Source organism: Nicotiana tomentosiformis, chromosome 2 (genome assembly GCF_000390325.3).
Source record: "Nicotiana tomentosiformis chromosome 2, ASM39032v3, whole genome shotgun sequence".
NCBI classification, from domain to species: Eukaryota; Viridiplantae; Streptophyta; class Magnoliopsida; order Solanales; family Solanaceae; genus Nicotiana; species Nicotiana tomentosiformis.
In genome coordinates this window covers 100,525,397-100,542,422 of record NC_090813.1, presented here as the reverse complement: position 1 = coordinate 100,542,422, position 17,026 = coordinate 100,525,397, and the positions used below count along the sequence as shown (strand labels likewise).

The 17,026-nt window shown below is 40.3% G+C and overlaps 2 protein-coding genes across 2 annotated transcripts; one reads left to right on the top strand and one right to left on the bottom strand.

Annotated features, from left to right (window-relative positions):
• The first annotated feature begins 174 nt into the window (after positions 1-174).
• On the top strand, positions 175-810 carry LOC104095271 (F-box protein CPR1-like). The gene has a single exon (XM_009601356.1). It carries the CDS (start codon positions 175-177, stop codon positions 808-810), a length of 636 nt encoding a protein of 211 aa, XP_009599651.1.
• Positions 811-2,234: 1,424 nt separating this feature from the next.
• Positions 2,235-6,054, bottom strand: LOC104095258 (uncharacterized). Its single transcript, XM_070195915.1, has 4 exons — positions 5,737-6,054; positions 3,480-3,578; positions 3,284-3,392; positions 2,235-3,206 (listed from the first exon to the last, which is right to left on the bottom strand). The coding sequence occupies exons 1-4, from the start codon at positions 6,027-6,029 to the stop codon at positions 3,111-3,113; spliced, it is 597 nt and encodes a 198-aa protein (XP_070052016.1). The 5' UTR covers positions 6,030-6,054; the 3' UTR covers positions 2,235-3,110.
• Positions 6,055-17,026: the final 10,972 nt, after the last annotated feature.

Genomic DNA, 17,026 nt, shown 5'->3' with positions numbered 1-17,026 from the left:
CCTAATCAGGAAGAGCCTTCAATATTATTGATATGGAACCCCTCCACAGGAGAATCAGTACTACTTCCCCACTCTGAAAACTTAAACTTTATTTGTGATGAATATCAGGAGGAATCTACTTATGGATTGGGATATGACTCTACTACTGATGATTATAAAGTTATTAGGATTGACATGTCGGGGGATGACGACGCTAATGAAATTCTGGCACTAAAAAGTGGTTCCTGGCGAAAAATTGATCGATCCTCAGGTAGGACAGATAGCTCTTTGCTGTCTATTGGAGAACGTTTGACATCTCTACACGGAGCATTTAATTGGCTTGGTATCTTATCAAGGCTTTCCATGGTTATGTTTAATATTTCAGATGAAATGTATGGAGAGATAGCATTGCCAGAGACGATATGCTTGCTCCCTTTATATAAAATCAAGATTGATTTTGATGTGGGCGCATCAGTGTTGGGAGGAAACCTTTGTGTTTACTACACGGACGAGAGAATTTTTAATTTATGGGTGATGAAAGACTATGGTGTTAAAGAATCTTGGACAAAATTGTTCGTTGTACCAAATAATGGAATTCTACGTATAATACCAGTATATATGTTTTCAGATGGTGAAGTACTGTTCGGCTATGAAGATTGGAGAAAACTAACAAAAATTGAATATAGAATAATATCCGGTGGATCAGTTGGATTAAGCAATCGAATGTGGCCTCTAGATTGTGATGATACTGATGCAGTTACCATTGATAATGATGGTGTTGATCAATTTGTCTATACGGAAAGTCTGATCTCTCCGAAATTGGGTCATTAGAGTATGTCGTTGACCGTCTAGATAATAATTATGGCTCTCATTGCTTTGTACTATATTATTATTTGCTTATGCTAGATCGAGGCACTTTTTTCTGGTTACTACAACATGTTATTCTTATAATTTTATCTACTGCTTTGAAATGTAGTGCCTTTTGAAATTGCTTACCTTCAATTTATATAGTTTAGTTTTGTCATCTATGTATTACTTATGTTAGTTAGTAAACCAAGTTTTCTTCAGGAAGCACATCAGCTCATTTTGTTAGTAACTCGTGCTTTCTACTTCACGAGCAGGGGCGCGGACCCCATCTTATAAGAAGAGGGTTTACTTGAGTCCGCCTCGCTCTAAGTGGATTGTTTGATTTCAGATTAATAGTGTATGCGTCTGAGTGGGCTGTTTGATTTTGGTGAGACAAATAATTAGTACTCATTGAATTGAATTGGCTTTAAGGATTTAAGAGGTACTATATATTAGTACTATGATTTTTTTTTTATCTCATATTGTAATTTATCCTATTATAACATGTTACTTTCCATTTATTTTAAATTAATAATCAATATTATTAAATAGAATTACCTGTACTTATCTTTTAAATGATGTGATTATGCAACTATTATTTTATTTATAATGTGAATGCATAGAAATTAAACTCGCCGAAAAACAATAATCTTTCTCTATAATGTGAATGCATAGAAATTAAACTCGTCAAAAATAGACGTTGAACACCCTTTGCATAGCCCACTGGCAAAGGTTTCAAAATTTTGAACTCCCTTATTGAATTTTCTGGCTTCGCCACTGCTATCACAGCCCAAATACTCTATAATAATGTCTTTGTTCCTGTCACATTACAGGTCAATTTCCTGCATCCAAATTACTCTGATAAAGATCCACGAATATATATAACGTGTACCTACGAAGAGACTGTAGATTTTGCACTAGTCAAGGAAGGCTTGTATTCTTGGCACTTAGCAAATGGCAAGCCGCATTGATCAATTTGCAGCAATAATATTTGTGGTGAAGGAAGACATAAGAGAGTATGTAATTTTGTGTGGAGTTTGTTTCCTAAAAGAGGGGGAAAACACCAAAGTTGGTAGCTCAAATGTCAGTGGAGATCTTTAGACAAAACTGGTGACTTATTCTCTGATAATGTGACTGAACAGCTCCACATCATATGCATGCCAAATCACAATCCAAAAGTGCCCAAATTACAGGCTACATCATTACTCATGGGCATGAAGACATAATATTTCCAAAGAAAACCGTGCACAAGGGTCAATATTGGTCGACTATAATATTACAAGCATCCTGAAATGATTAGAACCTTAATTAAACCCAGTTGTCTTTGTCAACTAAACAACTCTAATTGATCCATCATCCGACCAGCAAAATATTTCGCACTTCTTAAAATGGAAAGGCACATATGGAAGTGTAAGAAAATGAAAATCGTTGATGCTCAAGAAGCATGCCAACCACAAACAGGAAAGCACAAAAAACAAAACTTAGGTATTCAAGTAACCCAGTACAAAATTCTCATAAAAGTGAAGAAAATCTTAGCTTAGAGATCTGCCGAAGAGTTAATCTCAGTCTAATTACCTGCTTGGATGTTGTTACAAAGTGTAAAAGTTAAAACTGGTAAATAAACTGATGTTTGACTAACGAGGAAGAAAAGATAAATCCTGAAGGTTCCGATTGATTCTTGCCGGAATAATGACCAAGACATCTAATTTGTATTCAGCGTTTCTTTTTGCTTGATTTTGAAGGGGTCGCGACCAGGTAGACAAATAGAACCACAATTGAGATCACAGAAACCAAAGAGCCATATTTTGCCATCAACCTCTGTAAACAAGGGGAGATACAAATGAGGCCCTAATTCTTATAACTTTCAAATATTTCCACAAAGCGCATCATATTCATAGAAAAACCATACTGCTTTATGAAGAAGGCAACACGTGGGACATATAAGATACAGAAATTCTAAATTTAACAACACGTCTAACTTAGGGGTGCTCTCAGAGATATATCAAATAGGATAAGTTATCAAACCATGTAGTTCTCATTCTCTCTAAATTCAGATACGCTTTTTCTATATCAGATAATGATTGATAACCTAGAAACTTGTGGAATTCTCCACTTTCTGTACGTAACTTATGCAACAGTAAGCATTATCAAATCTAACACTATTACAGGAAGATGTCATACCTTTGCCTGTGAATATTCACCAAGAGTTTGGGACAATCCATGCAAAAAAGGAAATTCTCTTAGCAAATACAATTAACAGAATATGTGTGCTGTAGTTTGTGCAGCTAGCTAATAGTGTTCAAGCTTACCCAGTCGAACTTCTTCTCCGGAGGCCTATCAGCTAGTATGTCAAGTGGGAGGATTGGAGTTGAGTATGCCTCCTAAAACAAAAACATTATAGATCAATGTCGTCCATATCAAGCATACTAAATAGAACCATACAAGCAAGAATGTGAACCTGTAGAGCAGCCTTTGTGGGAATGCGGAATGTTATAACCGCTGGTGCACCATAAAACACTGTTTTTTTTGTAGCCTCCAACTCAAAGGAATGGGAGAGAGCGGTCCCACTGACATCAGACAGGCAAACCAACATGAGAAAGAGACAAGATAAAGAAATCAAATTGTTAGATGCCACCAATAATATGAGGACTCACGCGTCCAGCCTTTCCCATGACATGGATGTGTTACCAGCGACAATGGTAAATACATCTTGAGACCAGTTGTCATCATAAAGACTCACATCATATGCCGTCCTGAACAAAAAAAGCTTTTTCATGTCAAAGCACATCATTGGTAAATGATTATACAGATAGCATATGACAGATATCTAGAGGTAGATCTCTGGGAACGATTTAGAGTGAAGTCGGTTGCACAAGAAAGGATAAAAAGAATCATGCAAGTCATTTCTAAAAAGTTTGTGAATTCTTAGATTCCTTAACTTTTCACCAAATTGAAGCCAAGGGAATTAGTCTATCCCACAGACGGTTCAGGAATGAGCACAAGGGTTGAATCATGCTGATGTACCGAGAGATTGCTAACAATGTGAAAAGAAAGTAAGAACACCGTATTATTCAAAAGGAAAATACTATTTTGACCAAAAACAATCCTCAGCACTCCTCTAGATGGTTTAATCATGTTGAACATTGTACACAATAATTTTAGAGTCCAAACTATCAGCCTCTTATTATCAATCAAAGTCTGGAACTATAACGTTTAACCCTTCATTTAATTCATCTAGGTGTTAGTTTATCAAGCAAAAGTTTACTCAGCTGTTACCTGCTGGTGACAAGTCAGTGGCATCAGACAAGAATTCCAATCTCAAGCGTTAAGAAGGATCTTACTACAACCATAGATGATAGATAAACAACTATTCTAAACTAGCTGATATTCCAATCTCAAGCGTTAAGAAGGATCTTACCACAACCATAGATGATAGATAAACAACTATTCTACAACCAAGAATTCTAAACTGCTGGTGTTAGTTTATCAAGCATTATAAAGTTTACTCAGCTGTTACCTGCTGGTGACAAGACAGTGGCATCAGACAAGAATTCCAATCTCAAGCGTTAAGAAGGATCTTACTACAACCATAGATGATAGATAAACAACTATTCTAAACTAGCTGATATTCCAATCTCAAGCGTTAAGAAGGATCTTACTACAACCATAGATGATAGATAAACTACTATTCTACAACCAAGAATTCTAAACTGCTGGTGTTAGTTTATCAAGCATTATAAAGTTTACTCAGCTGTTACCTGCTGGTGACAAGTCAGTGGCATCAGACAAGAATTCCAATCTCAAGCGTTAAGAAGGATCTTACTACAACCATAGATGATAGATAAACAACTATTCTAAACTAGCTGATATTCCAATCTCAAGCGTTAAGAAGGATCTTACTACAACCATAGATGATAGATAAACAACTATTCTACAACCAAGAATTCTAAACTGCTGGTGTTAGTTTATCAAGCATTATAAAGTTTACTCAGCTGTTACCTGCTGGTGACAAGTCAGTGGCATCAGACAAGAATTCCAATCTCAAGCGCTAAGAAGGATCTTACTACAACCATAGATGATAGATAAACAACTATTCTAAACTGCAAATATAGGATGATAATAGACACAAAATTAAAGATGAAAGCTAATGTAAAGTGTGTTTATATCTTTTACTCTTTCTATTCCTGGCGATATACAAATAAAATGTTTAATTATTGAGGATGGGAGGTAAAGTCAAAAAGGGATTCCAATCTCTTCATTTGTAGTTTATTTGCTCATATTCCACGGATGCTTCACCTTCAAGAAGCAATAGAAAATTTTTCCGATCAAAAAATAAATAAAAGGAAAACAATAAAAGATCTAATAGGGATTTCAATAAGAAAGGAATCTGATTTCCTGATCTGAAATTGCGAGTCCCAATTAGGTAACAGTGATAGAAAAAGAAAAAAACAAGTAAGAAAGAACATAAACTGATTACATTTAATAACCCAACAAAACAATCAGATCGAGAGAATTCGCACTCCTATTTGGAAATGAGACAAAAGAAAACTGAGATTATGCTAGCATGCAGCATATAACTTTTTTCCTTACCAATTGAGCAAACTATTGTTGTATTTATCAGCTTTGACTCCATAAATACGCCTCTTACTAGTATAATCAATGCGAATTACTTTGGATTATCTGTCTAATCATTTTCCTATTATGGAAACAGTATACGAGCTCAGATAATAAAAAAATTACGCATAACATAACTATTTACCCAACCAACGCGCGGATCCAAACAACAGAATCTTCAAGGAAAGCAATTAATAGACATGCATATTTATTTAGCAAAGCATCGATGAAAGAAAAGCTTAAAAAAGGAAGTACAGGATCTGATTAAAAAAAAAAGGAGAGGGACAGAAGACATACGCAGATCCTTGATTGTAGATGTCGATGGAGACGGAGAGACGTTCGACGCCGGATTTGAGGCGAGTAAGAGCCACCTTCTTGTGTGCGACGATGAATGGCCCGTCGGTGTCGGCGGCGATGGTCCACGAGAAACATAATACAGCTAAGACCGTAGCTAAAAGGAACTTCCTCGTCCAATCCGCCATGTTTACAATCAGCTGCAGATTCAGATTCAGATACAAATGATAAAAAGAGTCTTCAGCTAAGGGTCTTTGCATTTGGCATCGGAGATGGGCCACATGTCCGACTGTCATTGGTCTAGTTGCTCCCGATGACGTTGCTCTAAACTGGACTGAGCCTACACTGACATGGGTTAAATTAGCAATGTTGGATTAAGCCCAAGTTTAAAGTCGGCCTTGTATTGAATTTGGACTCCTACAAATAGCCTGTTTTAACATTGCTCTTTAGGGTGCAGCCACTTTTTGCAAGGGGCCGCCACTTGAACAAAATCAGTCCCTAGGACCTGTAGTTGTACTCCACTCAGAATTGATTCAGGTCTGGAGCCTTTTTAATAGAAAAATATTAGCTGGGATGACCCTTTTTTGGGTATGTTATGAGTTTTTAGTCACTAATTAAAATGTAATAGGAAAATAAATACTCTTTTGACATCAAAAAATATTTTGACAAAAATACCCCTAACTAGACAATAGGGGTGGGCGTCGGCCGGTTCGGTTCGGTTTTTATGAAGTTCGGTTCGTTTTGTTCTGTTTTTCGGTTTTCTATTTGGTGCACCAATAACCGAACCAAAATTAGTTCGGTTTCTTCGGTTTTTGCTAATTCGGTTCGGTCGATTTTCGGTTCAATTCGGTCGGTTTAGTCTTGTCATATTGAGCTTTTAAAATGGACTTTTTTTACTAAAAAATATGACTAATTTCATATTTTAGCGCAACTAAAACTCGAAAACACGATACTTATAATATGATTAGCCAAATCATTTAGTTGATGTAGCAAATATAAATTTATTTGATAAATATTACATACAATATAATTATCTCGTAGAGAGGTAGACAATCATCTAGAAGCATAATCTAAGCAAGTTCAAATCCCAAAGGTGTGTAGCTTCCATTACAACATCTTTGGCTGATGAGCAAGAAAAAAAATGAGGAATATGCACATTGGCAAATTCACTCGAGCTGTTGTAGAAAGGTGCTTTAAGAAGATTGTGGAAAGAACTATTTAGTACAAATACTTTGTTGCTACTTATTTTCTGAGGTGGACTTGGATTTTAGCTAATTAGATAACGTTTGGAAAAAAGTTCAAAAAGAGTTTGTATAAGTTAGAACATTTGTTTAGACCGTTAAGCGCTTTTGACGATTTTGTGTGTATTTTATGAGTGAAGGACAAGACTTTTGAAAAAATTGTTTAAAAATCACCCGCTAATCACAACTTCAAGAAAATAACTATAAAGAACGTTTGTTCCAAAAACTTCTAGAAAGTTTTGGACAAACGCTTTGCAACACTTTTTCTTGCAAGTTTTGGGGAAAAAATGCAAAAGAAAAATGTCAATCTCAACATCAAGGCTGGTGGAGCCGTACCCTCTATGAAACTTCGATTTTTCAGTTTAACCGAAAATCGAAGTTGCAAAATCGAGCACCGAACCGAATATTGAAATTATAAAAAATATAAATCGCAAACCGACCGAATAAGTCAAAAAATCGAAACTGAATAAACTGAAGTTTACGGTTCGGTCGATTTTTTGGTTCGGTCGGTATTATGCCCAACCCTACTAGATCATAGAAAAAAATCCTGCAACAACTACTGAAAATTGGAGATTGCTCAGTAACAAGTACTGGAGTTTGAGATGTGTAGTCAGAACTACGGTAACAACTGGGTGAACGACACAATTACCCATAAAATAGAACTATTTACCCTTACTTACCCATTTACTTTTCTATCCATTAAATTAATTATCTTTATGTAATGACCCATCCGGTCATTTTAACTTTTAGAATCCCGTTCCCTAAAATAAAACTTCTCGTAGGTGCTTGTAATGATTTATGACTTGCGGAGATGGTTGGTTCGGGATTTGGAAGTGTTTGGGGTGAAACCGGAACACTTGGTTCCTTAAGTTGGCCTTAAAGTGCTAAGTTTGACTTCGGTCAATATTTTGAGAAAACGACCCCGGAATAGAATTTTGATGATTCCGACAGCTCCGTAAGGTGATTTTGAACTTAGGAGCTTGTTCGGAATTTTATTTGAAAGTCCGTAGCTAAATTAGGCTTGAAATGGCTAAAAACAAGAATTTAAGTTTGGAAATTTGACCGATGAGTTGACTTTTTGATACTAGAGTCGGAATCCAGTTCCGAAAATTTTCATAGCTCCGTTATGTAATTTATGACTTGTGTGTAAAATTTGAGGTCAATCGGAGTTAATTTGATAGGCTCCGACATCGAATGTAGAAGTTAAAAACTCTTAGTTTCATTAATATTGAATTGGGGTATGATTCATGGTTTTAGCGTTGTTTGATTTGATTTAGAGGTTCGACTAAGTTCGTATGATATTTTAGGACTTGTTGGTATATTTGGTTGAGGTCCCGAGGGCCTCGGGTGAGTTTCGGATGGTTAACGGATCAAAAGTTGGACTTAAAAAGCTGCTGCAATTTTCCTTTCTGCTGTATATTCTGGGATGTGATCTAGCCCCAGATCGAACCCAGATATCGAGCCCACGATCGAGGCCTGAGTCGAAGCCATGACCAGCTCAGTATCGAAGCCACGATCGAAGGCAAGGCTCGAGGGCCATGATCGAAGGCAAGGCTCGAGGGACAGGATCAAGACCCAAAATCGAACTTGATCGAGGCCATGACCATGTCCCAGGCTCGAGGCCTGATCGAGGCCATGATTGAGCTCCCATGATCGAGCTCCCAAGATCGAGCTCCTTGATCGATCTCCCAAGATCGAGCTCCCGAGATCGAGCTCCTTGATTGAACTAGACAGAATCGAGGCCATGACCAGCTCCCAAGATCAAGCTCCCAATATCGAGCACCCATGATCGAGCTCCCAAGATCGAGCTCCTTGATCGAGCTCCCAAGATCGACCTCCCTGAGATCGAGCTCCTTGATCGAACTGGACAGAGTTGTAAATTATAAAAACAGAGGACATTCGTCCCATTTGCCATTTTTGACGAACTTGAGCTTGAGCATAAGCGACTTTTGACAGATTTTCAAGGGAAAAATATTGTGGTAAGTGATTCTAACTCAAATTTGGTTCACATATACAAGTATATCATTATTTTCACCATAAATTAGTGTTTTGAGATTTAAATTTGGGAAATTTTTAGAAATCTTATAGAAATGAATTTTTGAGATTTCGGTATCGATTTAGAGTCGGATTTGAGTGAAACTGGTATGGATGGACTCGTAATTGAATGGGTTGTCAGATTTCGTAACTTTTGCCAGATTCCGAGATGTGGGCTCCACAGAGGAATTTTTAATTAATTTTGAGATTTTTATTAAAAATGTAGTATTTCCTTATAGAATTGATTCCTATAATTTTTAGTGATTGTATCGAATTATTTTGGCTAGATTCGAGCCAGACAGAGTTGGATAATCGTGGAAAAGGCCTTATAGTGGATTGAATTGGAGCAAGACGAGGTAAGTCTCTTATCTAATCTTGTGAGGGGGAAATTACCTCATAGGTGATTAAAATTAAATAATTTTTGCTAATTGTGGGGGGCTACGTACGCACGAGGTGACGAGAGTCCGTGCGTAGCTACTATTAGTGCTAAATTCCGGGTAGTTTAGGACTCAAAGCATGCCTTGTGTAAATTGTATTCTTTGATTAATTAATATTAATTGATATCTATATGAATATATTGTGAATTGTTAGATAAAGATATTAAAGGATGGAAATCTCATAGGCTTGATTTTCTGTTTAAATCAATTAATTGTTAAAAGAAATTGTTCTCCTCCCGAATTTATCTTATAATAAATATACTCTCCTTCTGGAGGCACATAAGAAAATGTCCTCCTTTCTTGTGGAGCGGCTCGAATGCCTCGGCAGGATAGATGCATCTATGGATCGCGTCGCACGTCCCTCGGTAGTGTACACGACACTCTGGATCGGGTCGTACGTCCTTGGCAGAAATCGTGCTTAATAATAATAATTACACGATACTTTAATAATTTATTTCAGCTTGTGAAGCTAATTAATAAATTGGAAAATTCTTGGAATTTAATGAGTTATTATTCTTGCTTGTTTAGGAATTAATTGTTACTCCTGTAAATGAGATTTAATTGATACATTAGAATTTATTTGAATTGAAGAATTTAATTAATATATTGAGAATTGTTACATTTGAAGGAATTCGATTATTTCTGCCAATTAAATAAATTATTGTAAATTCTGTAAATCATGCTGATTTAAATATCCTAGTTTTATTTCAGTTATTATTATTGATCCATAGTGAGTGTCTAAGTCGGCCATCTCGTCTCTACCACTTCGAGATTAGGCTTGATACTTACTGGGTACACGTTGTTTACGTACTCATACTACACTTGTTGCACTTTTTGTGCAGGATCTGAGACAGGTACCAGTGGAGGACCTATCATCACATACCCACGTCATCCCGAGGCATAGTGGTGAGCTGCCTTTCTGAGCCGTTCTGCGGCTACCGGTGTCTCTTCTTATATTTACATTCTGTCTATTTCAGTTCAGACAGTATTTGGAGTTTTGTATAATCTACTAGATGCTCATTCACTTGTGACACCAGGTCTTGGCACACACATTGGTAGAGTTTGTGTTTATATTTTTTTGGTTTTAAATTTTATCAATGTATGCTTAATTTATTAGTTGGCTTGCCTAGCTGTAGTGTTGGGCGCCATCACGACCTACAGGTGAAATTGGGTTGTGACAACATAGTATCATAGCACTAGGTTCATGTAGGTCTCACAAGTTATGAGCAGACCTAATAGAGTCTTGCGGATTGGTACAGAGACGTCTGTACTTATCTTCGAGAGGTTATAGGGTGTTAGAAAATTACCTTTCTTCACATTCCAGCGTGCAATTAATGTAGCACTAAAAATCCTTCTCTTATTCTCTCACAGATGGTGAGAACACGTTCTAATGAGATTCCAGACCAGGGAAGAGCTACTCCCCCAGTCGCTAAAGGCCGAGGCAGAGGCCGAGGGAGGGCTCCAGGCCGTGGTAGAGGGCGAGGATGTCCCATGACTGTTCCAGTTATGCCGCCAGTGGATCCAGCAGAGAATCCCATTATTGAAGAGCACGGTGAGGTGCCTGTGGCAGAGCCAGCTCCGGTGGACTTCACATCTGCACCGGGATTTCAGGATGTCATGGGTCGTATGCTGCGATTCATGGACAATATGACTCAGGCCGGTTTATTTCTGGCAGACCCAGCCACATCTCAGGCGGGTGGGGGAGCACAGACCCCTACCACGCAGGCTCATGGACATGCAGCTGCTGTATATCAGACCCAGGGTGCACTACCCGTGGGTGGGGCCCAGTCAGTAGCAGCAACTACGCCTGAGCCCAGGCCAGCTGTAGCCGCCGATCCTCATAAACTATTGGACAGATGGACTAGACTACATCCTCCTGTCTTCGGGGGTGAGCAACATGAGGATCCACAGGATTTCATTGATCGTTGCAAGGATAGACTGTACATCATGAGGATATTGGAATCTCATGGGGTTGATTTCGCTACTTTTCAGCTAGAGGGTAGAGCCCGTAGATGGTGGCAGTCTTATGTTCTTGGCAGACCAGCAGATTCTCCTCCCATGACTTGGGACAGGTTCACCCGTATCTTCTTGGACAGGTATATTCCACCCTCCCAGAGGGAAGAGTTGCAGTTTCAGTTTGAGCAGCTCCAGCAGGGTCAGATGTCAGTGAATGATTATGAAGCGAGGTTTTCCGAATTATCTTGCCATGCACTAATGATACTCCCTACTGAGGCGGAGAGAGTGCGAAGGTTTGTAGCCGGTTTACATACTGGTATTCAGGCCACTATGGCTCGAGATGTTGAGATGGGTACTTCTTATGAGTGAGTTGTGGAGATAGCCCGGAGGATTGACGGTGTACGTTAGCGGAGCCGAGAGCAGATTATGAGAGATAAGCGGTTCAGGTACTCTGGAGAGTTCAGAGGTGCTCCGTCCGGGGGCAGAGGTCAGTTCGTGAGGGGACAGTCCAGCAGACCCCCATATCCAGCACCACCACCTCCTCGAGGTGCTCCAGTGTGACCTTATCTCAGTGCTATCCCAGAGAGTTCTTACCGCCCACCAGCTATTCAGGGTCCTCCCCGTGGGTATTCACGTCCCCAGGGCCAGACACTTAGTCAGCAGCCCATCGCACCGAAGAGTTGTTACGAGTGCGGGGATCCCAGTCACATGTGGAGGTTTTGCCCCAGGCTTCGGGATAGACCATTACAGCAGGGTCAGCAGCCTATGCTTACCGGACCAGTTGCTCCACCAGTAGTCCGACTACCCAGAGGTGGAGGACAGGTGGGTAGGGGCCGTCCTAGAGGTGGAGGTCAGCCAGGCGGAGGCCAGACAGTTGGCGCTCCAGCTCGGTTCTATGCTTTTCAGGCTAGACCAGATGCAGAGGCCTCAGATGCCGTGATTACAGGTATTATTTCTGTTTGCGGCAAAGATGCCTCAGTATTATTTGATCCAGGATCTACGTATTCATATGTGTCATCTCTATTTGCTCCATTCCTGGGTGTTTCTCGTGAGTCCTTGAGTACTCATGTTTATGTGTCAACTCTTGTGGGCGATTCTGTTGTTGTGAATCGGATCTACCGGTCCTGTATTATTACATTCTATGGTTATGAAACTAGAGCAAATCTCCTATTTGCAGGTATGGACTGGTTTTCTCCATATCATGCTAATCTAGATTGTCATGCCAAGACTGTTACCTTGGCTATTCCAGCATTTCCTAAGCTGGAGTGGAAGGGTTCGCCTATTAGTTCATTTAATCGAGTTATTTCCTTTATAAAGGCTCAACACATGGTTGAGAAGGGTTGTTTGGCTTATCTAGCCTATGTTCGGGATACTACTGCAGAGACTCCGGCTATTGATTCAGTGTCTATAGTTCGGGAGTTCCCCGATGTATTTCCATCAGATCTTCCAGGTATGCCACCTGATCATGATATTGATTTCTGTATTGACTTGGCTTCAGATACCCACCCTATATCTATCCCACCATATCGCATGGCTCCAAAAGAATTGAAAGAACAGCTTGAAGAGTTACTAGCCAAAGGGGTCGTCAGACTGAGTGTATCGCCTTGGGGTGCACCAGTATTATTTGTGAAAAAGAAGGATGGAACAATGCGGATGTGTATTGATTATCGCCAATTGAACAAAGTCACTATTAAGAACAAGTACCCATTGCCGCATATTGATGATCTATTTGACCAGTTGTAGGGTGCTAGGGTATTCTCTAAGATCGACTTGAGGTCGGGGTACCATCAGTTGAAGATTCGGGATTCGGATGTTCCGAAGACTACTTTTCGGACTAGATATGGTCATTATGAGTTTTTGGTGATGTCCTTCGGTTTAACTAATGTCCTGACAACGTTTATGGATCTGATGAATAGGGCATTCATGCCATATATTGATTCGTTTGTCATTGTCTTCATTGATGACATATTAATCTATTCGCGTAGTAAGGAGGAACATGAGCAGCATATGAGAGTAGTGCTTCAGACATTACGGGAACAAAAGCTATATGCTAAGTTCTCTAAATGTGAGTTTTGGCTAGAGTCTGTAGCATTTTTGGGACATATTGTATCGGGCGAAGGTATTAAAGTTGATCCCAAAAAGATTGAGGCAGTTCAGAATTGGCATCGTCCCATTTCGGCGACTGAGATAAGGAGTTTTCTGGGTTTAGCAGGTTATTATCGTCAGTTCGTGGAAGGTTTTTCATCTATTGCAGCACCTTTGACCAAATTAACACAGAAGGGTGTTCAGTTCCGATGGTCCGATGATTATGAGTCAAGCTTTCAGAAGCTTAAGACAACACTGACTACAGCACCCGTGTTAGTGTTACCATCTGGTTCAGGAATATATACAGTGTATTATGACGCGTCACGCGTTGGCTTGGGTTGTGTATTGATGCAGTAAAGGTGAGTTATTGCATATGCTTCACGTCAGCTGAAGCCCCACGAGAAGAATTATCCAGCACATGATTTGGAGTTAGCTGCGATTGTTCACGCTCTAAAGATTTGGAGGTATTATCTTTATGGGGTGTCTTGTGAAGTTTACACTGATCGTCGCAGTTTGCAGGATTTGTTCAAGCAGAGGGATCTAAATTTGAGGCAGCGCAGATGGCTGGAGTTACTAAAAGATTATGATATTACTATCTTGTATCATCTGGGCAAAGCAAATGTGGTTGCAGATGCCTTGAGCAGGAAGGCGGAGAGTATGGGTAGTTTGGCTTTCATTTCAGCAGAGGAAAGGCCATTAGCCTCAGATATTCAGTCCTTGGCTAACAAACTTGTGAGGATGGATATTTCAGAGCCCAGCCGAGTTCTTGCATGTATGGTGGCCCAATCTTCACTATTTGAGCAGATCAAGGTTCGCCAGTATGATGACCCATACTTGATGGTTCTTCGTGAAACGGTACTACGAGGTGGTGCCAAGGAAGTTACTATTAGAGCGGATAGTGTTCTGCGACTCCAGGATCGTCTATGTGTTCATAATATGGATGGACTGAGGAAAAAGATCCTGGAAGAGACACACAGTTCTCGGTATTCTATTCATCCAGGTGCTACTAAGATGTATCGTGACTTGAGGCAACATTATTGGTGGCGACGAATGAAAAAGGACATAGTTGAGTATGTATCTAGGTGTCTAAATTGCCAGCAAGTTAAATATGAGCACCAGAGGCCAGGTAGCCTACTTCAGCAGATGACTATACCATAGTGGAAATAGGAACGAATTACTATGGACTTTGTAGTTGGGTTGCCGCGAACCTTGAGGAAATTTGATGCAGTTTGGGTGATTGTTGACAGGTTGACTAAGTCGGCACATTTTATTCCTGTTATGACTACGTATACTTCAGAGAGGTTGGCCCAGATTTATATTCAGGAGATAGTTCGGTTGCACGGTGTGCCAATTTCCATCATATCAGATAGAGGCCCTCAGTTTACTTCACATTTCTGGAGAGCAGTACAGAGTGAGTTGGGGACCTGTGTAGAGCTCAGCACAGCCTTTCATCCGTAGACCGATGGACAGTCAGAGAGGATAATTCAGATTTTGGAGGATATGCTCAGGGCATGCGTGATTGACTTTGGAGGTCAGTGGGATCGTTTCCTGCCTTTGGCCGAGTTTGCTTATAATAACAGTTACCAATCCAACATCGAGATGGCTCCATTTGAGGCTTTATATGGTTGGCGATGTCGTTCACCTATCGGATGGTTTGAACCAGGTGAGGCTAAGTTATATGGTACTGATTTGGTAAGGGATGCCTTGGAAAAGGTAAAGTTGATTCAGGAGCGACTTCGTACAGCACAGTCCAGATAAAAGAGTTACGCGGATCAGAAAGCGCGTGATATATCATTTATGGTAGGTGAAAAAGTTCTCTTGAAGGTTTCGCCGATTAAGGGAATTATGAGATTCGGGAAGAAGGGCAAGTTGAGCCCAAGGTTTATAGGCGCATTTGAGGTGTTGAAACGAGTCGGGGAGGTTGCTTATGAGCTTGCATTACCTCCCAGGCTATTGGGAGTTCATCCAGTTTTTCACGTATCTATGCTCCGGAAGTATCATGCCGACCTATCACATGTGTTAGACTTCAGCACAGTTCAGCTAGATTATAGTTTGGGTTATGAAGAGGAGCCAATTGCCATTGTTGATAAACAGGTTCGCCAGTTGAGGTCCAAGAGGATTTCTGCAGTAAAAGTCCAGTGGAGGGGCCAACCAGTCGAGGAAGCGATTTGGGAGGCCGAGAAAGACATCCGGAGCAGATATCCACACTTATTTAGCACTCCAGGTACAATTCTAAACCCATTCGAAGACGAACGTTTGTTTAAGAGGTGGAGAATGTAATGACCCAACCGGTCATTTTAACTTTTAGAACCCCGTTCCCTAAAATAAAACTTCCCGTAGGTGCTTGTAATGATTTATGACTTGCGGGGATGGTTGGTTCGGGATTTGAAAGTGTTTGGGGTGAAACCGGAACACTTGGTTCCTTAAGTTGGCCTTAAAGTGCTAAGTTTGACTTCGGTCAACATTTTGAGAAAACGACCCCAGAATAGAATTTTGATGATTCCAACAGCTCCGTATGGTGATTTTGGACTTAGGAGTGTGTTCGGAATTTTATTTGGAAGTCGTAGCTAAATTAGGCTTGAAATGGCTAAAAATAAGAATTTAAGTTTGGAAGTTTGATCGATGAGTTGACTTTTTGATACCGGAGTCAGAATCTAGTTCCGAAAATTTTCATAGCTCCGTTATGTAATTTATGACTTGTGTGTAAAATTTGAGGTCAATCGGAGTTGATTTGATAGATTCCGACATCGAATGTAGAAGTTGAAAACTCTTAGTTTCATTAAGCTTGAATTGGGGTATGATTCATGGTTTTAGCGTTGTTTGATGTGATTTAGAGGCTCGACTAAGTTCATATGATGTTTTAGGACTTGTTGGTATATTTGGTTGAGGTCCCGAGGGCCTCGGGTGAGTTTCGGATGGTTAACGGATCAAAAGTTGGACTTAAAAAGCTGCTGCAATTTTCCCTTCTGCTGTATATTCTGGGCTGTGATCGAGCCCCAGATCAAACCCAGATATCGAGCCCATGATCGAGGCCTGAGTCGAAGCCATGACCAGCTCAGTATCGAAGCCACGATTGAAGGCAAGGCTCGAGGGCCATGATCGAAGGCAAGGCTCGAGGGCCAGGATCAAGAAACAAGATCGAACTTGATCGAGGCCATGACCATGTCCCAGGCTCGAGGCCTGATCGAGGCCATGATCGAGCTCCCATGATCGAGCTCCCAAGATCGAGCTCCTTGATTGATCTCCCAAGATCGAGCTCCCGAGATCGAGCTCCCCTAATCGAGCTCCCGAGATCGAGCTCCCCTGATCGAGCTCCTTGATCGAACTGGACAGAATCGAGGCCATGACCAGCTCCCAAGATCGAGCTCCTAAGATCGAGCTCCCATGATCGAGCTCCCAAGATCGAGCTCCCAATATCGAGCTCCTTGATCGAGCTCCCAAGATCGAGCTCCCCTGATCGAGCTCCTTGATCGAACTGGACAGAGCTGTAAGTTATAAAAACAGAGGACATTCGTCCCATTTGCCATTTTTGACGAACTT